We start from the raw sequence: 13,523 nt of genomic DNA, 5'->3' as shown, positions 1-13,523 counted from the left end.
ATTTCTTTCAAATAGATTTTTTGAAATACGCACTTACATTGTTATGTTATCAGGTAAATTTTAAATCTTTCTGCAGTAGTCTGTGCATTTGTGCTTTATCATTGAAAGGAACATGTCAAAACAGTTTCAATATTATTGCTTTCATCTTCATCTCCTCCATTGTTATGAATTTAAACTTGATTTTACAACCAATAAATACTATGAAACCGACAGCAGACTCAAAATCAAAGAAAACCTGACCCCAACATGGCATGGAAGTGTGAAAATTCCTGAATCCACTAAGTTATTGAAAAACTGTTGTCTGGGATTTGACCAAACAAAAGCGAAAATTTCATTTTTTCTGTTTGTTTTTTGAAACCAGTAAAAAAATTTAAATCACATTTTTATGTTATAATGATGGATAGATTTTAATTTTACTTAATTAGCTTAAAAAAAAAACAATAGATACATTAATTTATAATGAAAAATTAAGTTGATTTTTTTAATTTTTTTTTTTTTATCTCGTTTTTGGAATTGGAAATTAGGCTAAAAGTTATCCAATTCTGATACCCATTACGATACCTGAAAACGCTCTGAATTTAATTAATCCCGATTCTGATCAATCATTTCAACACTAGTATTTATGAAAGCAATGCCGAAAAACGGAAATAGTGAAAGAACGTGTAAACAAAAGCAAACAATGTATTTCTTCAGAAAATTTATTTTTAAAAAGACCTTTCATGCATCAAAAAGATCTTTTTGCTTTTTTTATAAAAGCGAAAGACAAAATTAATAAAAAAAATTATTTTTTTCAAAAACTCTTCATGTAGCAAAAATATCTTTTGTTCTTTTATAAACAAATAAATAATAAAAAAAAAAATTATTTTCTTAAAATTTCACATCCAAATACTATCTTTAATTGTTTTTGTTCATATGTTCTTTTAACATTCTGGTTTTTCTGCATTACTATCAGCCTTAAATGCATATTTGTTTATCAGCAAACTACATTTAACTTTTCTATATTATTTCATATCAAGTATAATTTGTTAAAATAGTAAAATAAATTATAAATTAAAATCAAATACAAAGTATTTATAGGATTTAAATTTTAACATTTTGTAAGGCATTTTATTGCATTTATTTATATATTTTTTTGCAAAAAATAGATTTTATTTATGATAGATATATATATATATATATGCTTTCATTGAATTATATTTCCAAAAATGTAAATATTTTATCGCAAGACATTAATAAAAAAGGCGGGGGGGGGGGGTAATGAATGAAACAGAAGACAAAGAAGTAATTAATAAATAAAAATCTAACATTTCAGATACAAAATCCCATAATGACCGAAAGACTTCAGATTCCAAAAAAGACACAAACTGTGATAGTGGAAAGTTTGATGCTGATGGACGTCAAAACTCTGATGGTAGAAAAGGAGCTGGAAATCGGCGCAACAATTTACCTCCACGATTGTCCGGTAAATCTAACAACAGCAACAGCAGCACTGGTCAAAGCCAGGCCAACAGTGCTAACTACATGAATAACAATTACTCTAGCGGCCCTGGATACAATAACAGTGGTGATGGCGGAGGTGGTAGTAACCCTGCTAGTTTGCCTTACTCGAATATCTCCCAGTCTAAATACGGGTCTAACAACACAAGGCATGATTATAGTGCTAGTAATCATAACCAGCAACAGAATCGATACACTGCTTGCAATTCTAGCCAGAACAATTACAGTAGCAATAATCCTGCTTCGGTAAAGAACTGTGGGATAATTGGAAACCACCAGCAACAACTGCAGCAGCAGCAACAGCAGCAGAGTTCTGGTAATTACCATAATGCAGTATCAGCGGGAGGAGACTCTGCTCTTGGGAATGGAACTACTCGTGTTCTTAATAACAATGCACCCAATCATTACATTCAATCCCAACATCGCTACAACAACAACAACAACAACAATAGTACCTCATCACACAACAAACTCCCTGCCTATCAGGGTTATCATGGTGATTCAAGACCCAACATGAGGTCTCCAAGGAATTTTTCTAATAGCACTGGGCAAATACAAAGTGCTACTCCATCCCCTAATTATTTAAATCTTAACGTCTCAGGTCATCAGCAATCACCGCCACAGCAGCAACAACAACAACACTACACAAACGAAATCAATGCAAGATATTCTAGCTATAATCCGAAAGATTTTCATCCTCAAAATGTTGGGTCGGATAATCCAAACAAGATTGTAAATAGGGATTATCAGAATCATCATCAGCAGCAGAAACAGCAGCAGCAGCAGCAGCAGTTTTCTACCACCATGAAACAACCGCGGAAGGTGTTGAACAATTTGAATGTTGCCGATTTGACTCGCAATGAAAGTCGACAGTTTGCTTATGAGAACATTGGTGGTGGCGGAGGAGGAGGAGGCCATCATCCTGGACATCATAATTCTACAAGTCGTCCTCCAAAAAATGGACCGGGTATGGTTGACATAGGTGTAACAAATCGCAGGAGGCCGAATGATGTCGACTCAGCTGATCATCACAAATATGACCGAAAGAATAAGCATCCACCAAACCCGGTAAGAAAAGTTGATGTATTTTTATATTAAGTAATCTTGTATTCAATTCTGAATTTTTGAATTGAGATGTGAATGCTTGTGTTATGTTGATTAATTGGACTATTCTCATCTTGGGCGTTATTAGCACAACATCTCGCTTGCTGCAACCTCCGACCCACCTCGGGTGTTGAGAACATGCTTCTTTTCCTACTAAGGAAAAAGAGGGTTGGCTCTGCATTACAAGAATTCGAACTGTTTGTTTGAGAGTGGATCTGTAGATCATAACGAAGGTTCAATCATCAGGGGTCACTTAGATATTTGTTAAAGGTTTTCCTATGGCTCAATTTTTCAGGATATCTACACTAATTGTTAATATTAGTGAACAAAAGTGTTTTACAAAACAGAGGATCAATACCCATGCATATTTAAAAAAAAAAAAAAAAGAAAAAAAAAAGCACTATGTAAGGGGGGCAACTCTAAGGAAAAAGTTTTTTATTATTGTGAAGTTACTTTCCTTGGGATGGGCATATACCATGTTTTCTTTTTCTGTGATTTTCTAATTAGAGGCATCCAAATGCAACTTAGATCTATGCTGGGGTGACTAATGATGTTATTATATGTGCTGCCTTCTTTATAATCTACGAATCCACCCTTAAACAAATGGTTTGAATTCTTGTAATGCAGAGCCAACCCTCTTTTTCCTTAGTAGGAAAAGCATGTTTTCAACACCTGAAGAAAGTCGCAGGTTGCAGTGACCGAAACATTTTGCTAATAATAACCAACATGAGAATAATAGTCTGATTAATCAACATAATACAAGCAAACTTGTATTCCTGTGTAGTTTAGTATTTATTAGTTAATTTCTTTCTAACTTCTAGCAGAATACTCAGCATCCCCTGGGTACATGGATAACAGATTAGAAGAGATGAAAGAAAAAATTTTGTTTAACATTGTGTTAATTTTAAAAAACCACAAAATCAGTTGGAAATTGTTGAATGAGCACAGGTTGCTCATCAGTGACTCATGTGCATTTTTTTGTAAGTACATCATACTGTATTAATGCAATGCATTTTACAGCTAAGATGTATCAACTAGAGAGTATTTTCTGGTATTTGTTGCGTCATGATGCAATTGATCATCTGTTTTAGATAATCATCATATGTCTATAAACATGCAACAAATGGATTCTTGCAACAGCTCCGAGAGGTAGGACGTTCAAATTTATTATTAGGATAATCACCGAGCTGATCCTCATAAATCACTTACTTCCAGAAAAATGATTTAATAACTAATCAATTCAAAATCTTACCTCGTCTTAAAGCTGGTGTTGTCATTCATGTACTTGTGTTGTTTCTCCGAGGGCTGAGGTAGTTGACTTTTTGTTCTAATGAAAAGCCATTTTCTATCCTTCTCAAATAATTATTTAAATAATTTAACAATGGGATATTAGAAGATGAATGACTAATTGGCCATGATGTCCGGTAAAGTCAGAAGAGAAGGAGGGCTGGAGAGAAAGACAGTTATTATGGATTGATTTACATAAATTTTATGTTAAAATAATAAAATAAATAAAAACAAAAAAACAAATTAGGTGCTTGTTAAGATAGTTGACAGATCGATTTTTAAAAATATGTTTTAAGTAAAAACAATAATACTTACTTACTTGTCATGTCGAAAATAGTAATATATCCCAAAATTATGAAAATTCATCAAGTGGATGATTATTTATAGTTAAAAGTAATTTTTACGGAAAATTATGAGAAATTGCATTTTTCCTAGATGTGAACATCTTGAAGATTGCGAATACAAGGAACATACTTATCTCCCTTTTCGCCACTTTAATAGCTGACATTGTTCTACTCTATAAATTTTTGTAATATTACTATTTTCGACATGATAATTAAGTAAGTACTGTAGTTTTGGTTTAAGACAACATATTTAAAAATCAATCTGTCGACTCTAAAAACACCAAAAATTAGGTTAGATAAATAAGATTTACATGAGAAAAAATGTATTTTTGGAAGGAGATTACTAGTCTTCAACTTCTGAACAAGGATGTAAAAAAAAAAAAAAAAAATCTTATAATGCTACTAGTGATCCTATTAGTGGAAATGGAAGAAAATTTTTGATAGTCAATTCTCAAAGTTCATCACTGTAAAAAGTAAAGCTTTAGCAACTGTTTCTTCAAAAATTTCTTCCACACTCTTTGCAGAAAGTCAAGAGAAGCATGCATTGATGATGACAGTGTTGGTTATGATAGATCCAATTTAATTTTGCTGTATTTTTATAGCATTTACAGTTGAGCTGGTTGGAATTTATATAGTACAACCTTTAAGTTTATCTTCCAGTTTTAATGCTTAAATCATTGTAGAGCTTTAATGTATATGCGTTGTATTTTGTATGAGAAAAGCAAGTAACACAAATCATTGCGATTGCTTTTAATTAAAATTTTTTTTTTTTCCTGTGATTTTCAGCAATCTTCATCTCATCACTGGTGCAAAGGTGACCGTTGTTTAGCCAAATACTGGGAAGATAAAAAGGTAATTTTATTTTATTTTTTATCTTTATTTTTTTCAAGGCTTTCTATATATACTAATGAATTATGAAGACCCAACGGCTACTCAAGGTTAAGGGTTAATGACATTATCAATTGGATGTAGAACAATACTATGAGATGATTGAAAACAATGGGTGAAAAGAGCACATTTAATTATTTCAGGAGATGGCTCAACAAGTATTTATTGGTCCCCTGATTTATTGGAGAGGGACCTATGTTTTCAGTGCGTCCGTACGTTCGGACAATTGCCAGATAACTGTCCATTAGTTTTTCCTGAAATTTTGCCACAAATTGTATTTCATTAAATAGATGTGCACAGTAAAAAAAAACATCTTTTTGTGAAAATTCCCGTTGTGTCCCCATGAGCTCAAGAGGTCAAAAATGTCCCAAAATGGCCCAAAATTACATGTTTTGCCCCATAACTTTTGATCCATCCATTAGATTTTTCTAAAACTTGGCCAAAATGTGTAGCCCATTGTTCTTAATATAAATCCAGTATGAGTGACCCTGGCAAAATTCTGGTTCGTACCCCCGGGGACTTTTAGTGCTAAAAACGCCCCTTTTTGTGGCTCTTTTTTTTCATATTTCTCCACAAAAACTTGATGACTATATTGTGGTTTTTCACAGTGGTCAACTCCAATATACATGTGTTAAGGCCTGAAACTGCACCGTTATCCATTATCTGTGGGAGGTTTAAAAACAACGCCATTTCTGCAATGACTACGTTAAATTTGAACACTTTAGACTTCTGGTCGCGTCATGGTGTAGTGGTAAGACGTCAGATTTTTTTCACTTTCTTTTCTGCCTTCGCATCACAGATTCAAGCCTGCCTGCCATCACCTTTTTTTTTGCTCAACACACACTTACAAACACTCTGGCAATGCCGGGCACGTCTGTACTTAAAACTAAATGAAAATTCCGTGAACAAATCTTCTTTCCTAGAACTAATGGAACACAACACCCTAGAGATACTTCCCAGCTGACTATAACATGGTCGTTTTCAAGTCTAATATAAATAAGTTATTGATGAACCATTCCATTATATAATTAAACCCTACCCAAGTTCCAGCATTACCGATCGCCACAGTTTTATTTCACCGTCTACCTAACAATCATTACCTCTCACCTTAGAGTGGCCTGCGGACCTTGATAAGTGGTTACCCTCAAGTAAAACAAAACAAACTGACATGCATTCAAAATGATTCACAGGCATAACTTTTTAAATAAAATAGTTGCTAGTTCTATTTTTTAATATTTTCTTTTATTGCAAAACGTATTTGGACAAGCAACCTTTCTGTGTGAATCTACTTTGTATTTTTTATTTATTATTTCACATTAATAAAATGTAAATTAAAAGTAATTTAAATGAGTATATTGTTTATTTGCTAAACACATTTCATCCGTTGGTTGAGAAATTGGTTGGAGGCCATGGACCCTCCACGTTGGGAAATGTATTATGTAGCTTAATTCCTAACTATATAAATGCACCTCCCATATTTCAACCCTCCCTCCTTTCCATCCTCCTCTCCTTTTTCTCCCGGTATGTGTATCTTGTGTTGCTACTATGCTGCCAATCATGAATTTATAAAAGTTTGTTAATCTAAACATATTATTTTTTGCTCTCTGGAATAGATGCTAGCCCCTTTTCTCCTTCCATGAAGCCATATCAAATACATTGAAAATATCTTATCTAACCTAAATGAGCATGATGTAATGAAAAAAAAGTCAGCGTTTCTTCATTATAATAGCGGAATTCAAAAATCAAAATATTGAATTTTAAATAAAATCAATTGTATCTACTTAATTCTCATGTTGCAGTAATGAACATATCCAAAAATTACAAAAAAAACGATAGAGTAGAAAATTTCTTATTTACAAAAATAGTTTTCAAAGACAATTAGTTAATGTTGAGTTTTGCTGAAGAAGAAACTGGAGAGTTGGTGATTTTATTGGGAAAACTTTGAAAATCTTAGCAACATGCAACTTCTGCTAAAAATTCAATATTTTGAATTTCATGAAGAAGCACCAAAAATCACGTTTTTCTCAGTTATTTTTTTAATTTCAGTTTTACCCTGCAATCATTGAATCTGTTCCTGATTTACCAACGTGTGTAGTAACGTTTATAGAGTATGGCAACACAGAAGAAGTGATGCTCACAGATATCAAGCCGATACCAAAGAACTGGGTGAGTTTTTTTTTTTTTAAAATCATTTTCATTTATTTAATCATTTTCATTTATTAATTCAAATAAGGTTTCTTTTTTTCCTTTTTTTTGGTGGAGTTAAATTGTAAAATTGTTAAATTGTGTTTGTAATTGCCTTCTAAGAAATAAAACTACATTTTAGATTTTCTTCTTTAATGCTCTATCAAAAGGGGACAATGACCTGAAGGGCAAGTTAGCTCCAAACCTCAACTTCAAGTGTGTGAAGTGCATGGGACAGACACATCCTATTGACCGTTGCCCACACAACAAGATGGTGCTTGGTGACGGTTCCTTGGAAATAGTGCTCTTTTTGCTATCTAGGAGATATGCTGAGGGCGGGTGGTAGATGGGTTGTTCCTCTCTACATCTGAGGTAACTTGTATAACAGCTATGCTCAGTGGCATGTAATATAGTGGCAAACATTGTGCCCGACTGCAGCACAATGTCTGATCGATATTTAGATTGATATGCAATGTAGAATATGATCAAGCTAAACACATCAGATCATAGGATCTGATGAAAACACTACACTTGCTCAGCATGAAGATTATCCAAAGGATGGATCAATTACACTGGTATGATCATGTGGAATGTTCATCCTCTTTTATTAACCGTTGCAGAATCCTTCTGAAGTTATTATATTTCAACATAAATCGTCATATTACAAATGATCTTCAGTTTTAGTTTGTTATATACGAGGCTCATTCCAAAAATAATGCATCTTATTTTTTAACTCCCCTAACAGTTGAACAGCTATGAAGATGGGAGTGGTACCATTAAAACGAGTGGTGTTTTGTGCTCCAGAATTTATCTTTTTTTTTTTACAATTGTAACTACCATTCTCAGTGCATCTTTCCCAGCAATAGGGGAGTTGTTATACATCAGCATCTGGAGCGCTTTGTCATTCATTGTCTCTGTTGCAACTCTAAAAATGACAAACCCATCTAATTGTACTGACATCAATTGCATCGGCTTTGTAAACATTCGACAGGCACCAGTGTATGTTAATTGGTTTAATTGTTTCAGCGTGGAGGAATTCAAGATACATCTCTGATTCTGATGTATGTCCATGACTGGAGTTGCTTTCTTCTCACATTGTCAATATCCACAACAGAGAGATGAAACTTTCAGGTCATGAATACATAAGTTCAGTCATTATAACAATGCAATTTGTAGTCCAACTCTGATCGATTTGGATGGAATAAAAAATAGGAGACATTACTTTTGGAATAACCCTCATATGATTATATATGTCTTAAAACACCGGACAGAAACAAATTACTATTTTCACATTATAAGTATTTATAGTATTAATATAATATTCATTTTATTTAATATGATTAACTTGCTACTATTTTGCATTGAAACACCATAATGCGTTTTTTTTTTTTTCATAAATAAAACAGTTTCAATTTTTTTGTCAATAGTTGAAAAAAAATGCAAATTACTTTGATCTTTTCAAGTTTGCAAGAAATTTTAAGCGTTTAAGCGACAAATACACTTTTGACTTGAAAATTTGGAGCAAATCCTCATACATCAGATTATAAGTTTTAGAAATTATTTACATTCAAGAATTTAATAGATTAAATCAACATTACCAAAATAATAAAATTAGTTATAGTTCTATACAAATTTCATTCAAATAATAATTTAATAACAAAACAGTACCTTAATGATTAAATGTAGCTTCTAAATATGATGTTAATAAAATTAGTTTTATTTATCCTTTCTTGTTTTTCTACCAAGCAAATGTAAATACATAATTTTTTCCCCATTTTATTATTCAGCATGAACTTTCCAAACTGACCTCTAATTCTCATGGGAAAGTCTCTACAGGACATCAGGGCTTCCATAACACTGACCTGCCTCGTTCTGGATCATTGATGTCTCATCACCAACATATTCCAATGACACCTGCTACCATGGCAGCAGTCGCAGCGGCGGCCCAACAGCAAATGACAACTGCGAATTCTCAGTACTCGGCAGAACCGTTGATGCTGCAACAAAGCCACATCTCGACCATGGAATTCCGAAGAGGTGGTGGAGGAGGTGGACCCGCATATGCACGTCGAATCCAACAACAGCAACAAATGATGATCCTGCAAGAAAAGATCAAATCAGCCCAACAGTTTTATATGCCTCCTGTTCAGAGAGTCATGAAACAATAGCCAACAAAGACACATACGCGCATACATACACACACACACACACACACACATATATATGATAGTATTTAGTCCCTTTATCATACATATTGTAAACTGTAAAGAAATTAATCAAAACAGAAATAAGTTAGAAGATAACCAATCAGGTTTTATCAAATTTTAGTATGCCAAGGGCATTCACTCAAGGTGGGTTAAGCTGACTTCCTCCAAGGGAATATTAAAGAAGGTTCTTGCAGGGGGGTATCAATGTCCTCCTACATACAGTGCCCAATATTCCCAAATGGTCACCCATCTGGTACTGACCAGACTAAATGTTGCTTAACTTTGGTGATCTAATGAGAACTAGTGTACCAATGTGATCATGCTGTACTTAACAAAACTGTAAGTCCAGTATTGGCTTGCAAGTTACTATTTTTCAGGCTCACATTGAAAACAAACCTTCATAATATTTAAAAATAATTTATTTTATGGTGGGAGATGCAGGTTTGCAATTGATATAGAGCATTAATTATGCATTACATCTGTTGAGAACTGATGTAGTGCATAATTCTACAGATTATATATGGTGGCAAGTTATCAGCCTGTGGTCTTATTTTTACCTAAAACTGAAATTTGTCAACTAAAAGTCAGCAATTGCCACCATGTGGTATCTGTGATTTGTGTGAAAAATGAACCAGAAAGAGATGAACCAAATGATTGAATATTCAAGAATAAAGGATACCAAGTTTTTTCTTTCTTTAAGAAAAAGAAGAAAAAAAGAAAATATTTAGTTGAAATTGCCCTTCGATTAATTAATGGAGGATTAAAAGTTCACATTATCAACACATAATAATCTTTTACGTGGGTTACCACATTAATTTTCTCGGTGTAGAACACAATATTCTATCGGTCATACCATATTATAATCAGGACCGTGGAGTTGGTGTGAGAGCAAATTTATTGCTGGTCGATTAAAATTGGTTGACTTCAAATAAAATCGAAAAAATCTGATACATGATGAAATCGTTTGTGTTATTATTCTTAATTGATTTGACTAGCAGCAAAATCCCACCCCTTTACTGTAGAAGTCCCTAGATGTCGGAAGGTTTTCTACTCTGAGGGCTTCTTTCCTCAGACTGCTTGCCTTTGGAATTCCCTGTATGTTCCGTTTTCTCTGTGCATACCAACATGCAGGAAATTCAAATGTAATGTGAAGAAGCATTGTGCTGCCCAACTCCCCTTCCAGATTGCTCCCCTATAAATCTAACTGATATCACAGTAACGCCTTATTATTCAGTGGTGATATGCCTTGTTTTAGGGGTGGAGGAAAGTAAAACTAAAAATTTTTAAGTACTGGTCATCTTTTTTTAAAAAACGTGACAATGATTCTGTTATTTTTTTCATCATGTGTCAAATTTTTTTCATTGCATTCTTTGGATTTTATTTCTATTAAACAGCACTGAATTCACAAGCCTCGTTCTCATCACAATTCAAATAATATAAATCATATAAAGTAAACTAGAAGAATACCTGTCTTAGGAAGAGTAAACTGAATTTGCCATAAGAAAACATTTTTCGCTCCACTTTTATGACCCCTTATGAAAATTAAAACCAACATTTAATGCTGCTAAACCTTATAGTTAGAATCTTTATTCTAATTTTAATCACAATCATTTTAATTTCGAACTATAGAGACCTGTGGAAATTCCACAGTGGGACGAATTCATATGTAATGTTGGCATTCTGTAGATATTCAGTGTAAATAGAGATGCTCTGATATTATTGTAGCTGTTTTGTTAAAACTGCAAAAGTATTTATCCAAGCTAGCAGAGATGCCTGGCGTCGCCAGGTTATAAAATATGCTTAAATATGATATTTTAATTCTTGCAGATTTCGTATATATTATTATTATAGAGTTAATCTTCTATTGATTTTTTATATATTATAAAGTTGCGATTTCAAAAATAAAACATGTCTTCGGTTCATTAGCTTGAATTGAAACCGAATCCCAAATTGATGAATATATATATATATATATATATATATATATATATATATATTAGTTCCTTCAGCTATAATCAAAACCGAAACCAAAATTTATGGAGAATTTTTGATAAAATTATTTATAAAAAAAATAGATTATTAAGGTGCTATCAGCTAAAATCGAAACTGAAACCAAGACTTCTGAAGAATTCTTGATAAAATTATTTAAAAAAAAAAAATAGATTATTGGAGTGCCATTAGCTATAATCGAAACCGAAACCAAAACTTATGATGAATTCTTGGTAAAATTATTTATTACAATAAATGGAAGTACATAGAAATTAAACGACCTGGATGTAAATGTGACACAAAAAATAACACACACATGCTATCATATTAATAGATTATGATTTTGATTTTAGCAATTGTCTATAATTTAAGGCTTAAAGCTTAAAAGGTTTTGAAAAGAAATTGAAATTCATGGAATCCTGCTTAATTCGTATTCAGTGTCTATTGATCAAATTTAATGCAAATCAGAAATATGTTTATTTTAAAAAAGGAGATTGTGCCATATTATGTCCTCTAAAACCTTTTAAACTTCCCTAAAGAAATTAAAATTTAAAGAACATTTATTAATTGATATCTAATACCTTTATTTTAAGTTTTCTAAAACTTTAATTTTTTTTATTATTGCATACAACTCAGAGGTATTTGAATTTTCATGAAGGGTGTTCACCTTTACATTGCCCTCTTGCCTAAACCTAAACTAAATATAACCAACATTACCCACTTGTATGCCTAGCAGCTGTTTTCCAAAATTTATAATGATTAATTTTAGGATTAATTCAGTGCATGGAAACAAATATATATACATATCTAACTTAATATAGATTATGATGTTTCTATATTATAATAATGAAAAAAATACTGAATGCTGAGTTAAACAAATGGTACCTACGTAATTGTTATGCCGCAAATATTAACCTATCCAAAAATGACAGAAAATGATGAGGTAGGAAAATAATTATTCATGAAAAACAGTTCTGATCAGGTTACATGCTGGGTCGGATGTATTGGGCCACAGAATGTAAGGAAAAAGGAATATAACTCAGTTGAAACAATGTGTAGCGGACAGAATTTATTCAGAAAACAAAAATAAACATAACATATATGCATAATTTGTGAATTTTTAAAAAATAACTTCTTCTGTTTGAAGTTTTAATTTTTTTATGAAAAAAATAACTGATTGAATTTGTGTAAAATTTAAAAATTAATTACCTCCCCTGTTAACTCTCCAATTCAAATCGGTAGATTTTAAAACCAAATCGTTCGATTTTACAAATGTCTTTTTTTATGACTAATTATTTTTCTACCTTATCATTTTCCATAATTTTTTAATAAATTACTATTTGCAACATGACAATTATGTAGAAACCATTTGTTTTACTTGAAATTCAATATTTTTTGTTATATTATAGAAGCACCTAAATTATTACTAATAGAGGATTTTTCAAGTAGGAGTCAAACCATTGTTTGAACTATTGCCTCCACGATCCTGATTATAAAATGTGTACATTTTCTAATCATTCTGCTAGTATTCTAGAACAGATCCTGCTCTATTTGTACTGAAATCCAAAAAACTAAAAAAAAAAAAAAAATAGAAGACGATTCAAATGTTATTTGTATGTACTTTTTTTTATTGTTTCATATTTATATTTTTTCTTATTTAAACTGTAAACAGTATTGCAAAACAAATACATTTTTATCTCCTATGTAATTTATGACTATTAATCCTACAACTAGATTTGATGTTTTCCTAACATGAAACAATCATAACTCAATAAAGCCATTGATACAATAAATACTTGTGACATGAGTCTTTTACTTGATATGAAATTTACATAACTCTTCTTAAATTGATCTCTTATTTATTTCCCATTTATTTTTGAATCAGTTCTTTGCATTGTGGACCTGGAAAGAGCCAAAAGAGATTGTCTGGTGTGCAGGAGCTCTCCAAAAACGTTTCCCATAATTCTACAATTAAAAAATTTCTTAACATCCCAAATATATTCTGCAGGAACCCTCCAGATTT

General features: G+C 32.1%; 1 protein-coding gene across 1 annotated transcript in view; it reads left to right on the top strand.

Annotated features, from left to right (window-relative positions):
- Nucleotides 1-13,293, top strand: part of LOC145286110 (uncharacterized) — a 65,777-nt gene extending 52,484 nt beyond the window's left edge. The window contains exons 10-13 of the mRNA XM_080134800.1: nt 1,313-2,565; nt 5,019-5,084; nt 7,167-7,286; nt 9,092-13,293. Of these exons, the coding sequence (XP_079990926.1) occupies nt 1,313-2,565; nt 5,019-5,084; nt 7,167-7,286; nt 9,092-9,472 (1,820 nt within the window). The 3' untranslated portion in view covers nt 9,473-13,293. The remainder of the gene's footprint in view (nt 1-1,312; nt 2,566-5,018; nt 5,085-7,166; nt 7,287-9,091) is intronic.
- Nucleotides 13,294-13,523: the final 230 nt, after the last annotated feature.

The sequence above is a fragment of the Euprymna scolopes genome, chromosome 10 (genome assembly GCF_053919585.1).
Source record: "Euprymna scolopes isolate OS-2025 chromosome 10, ASM5391958v1, whole genome shotgun sequence".
NCBI lineage: Eukaryota > Metazoa > Mollusca > Cephalopoda > Sepiida > Sepiolidae > Euprymna > Euprymna scolopes.
Note: the sequence above shows the minus strand (reverse complement) of the source record. Positions and strands in the feature narration are given on the sequence as shown.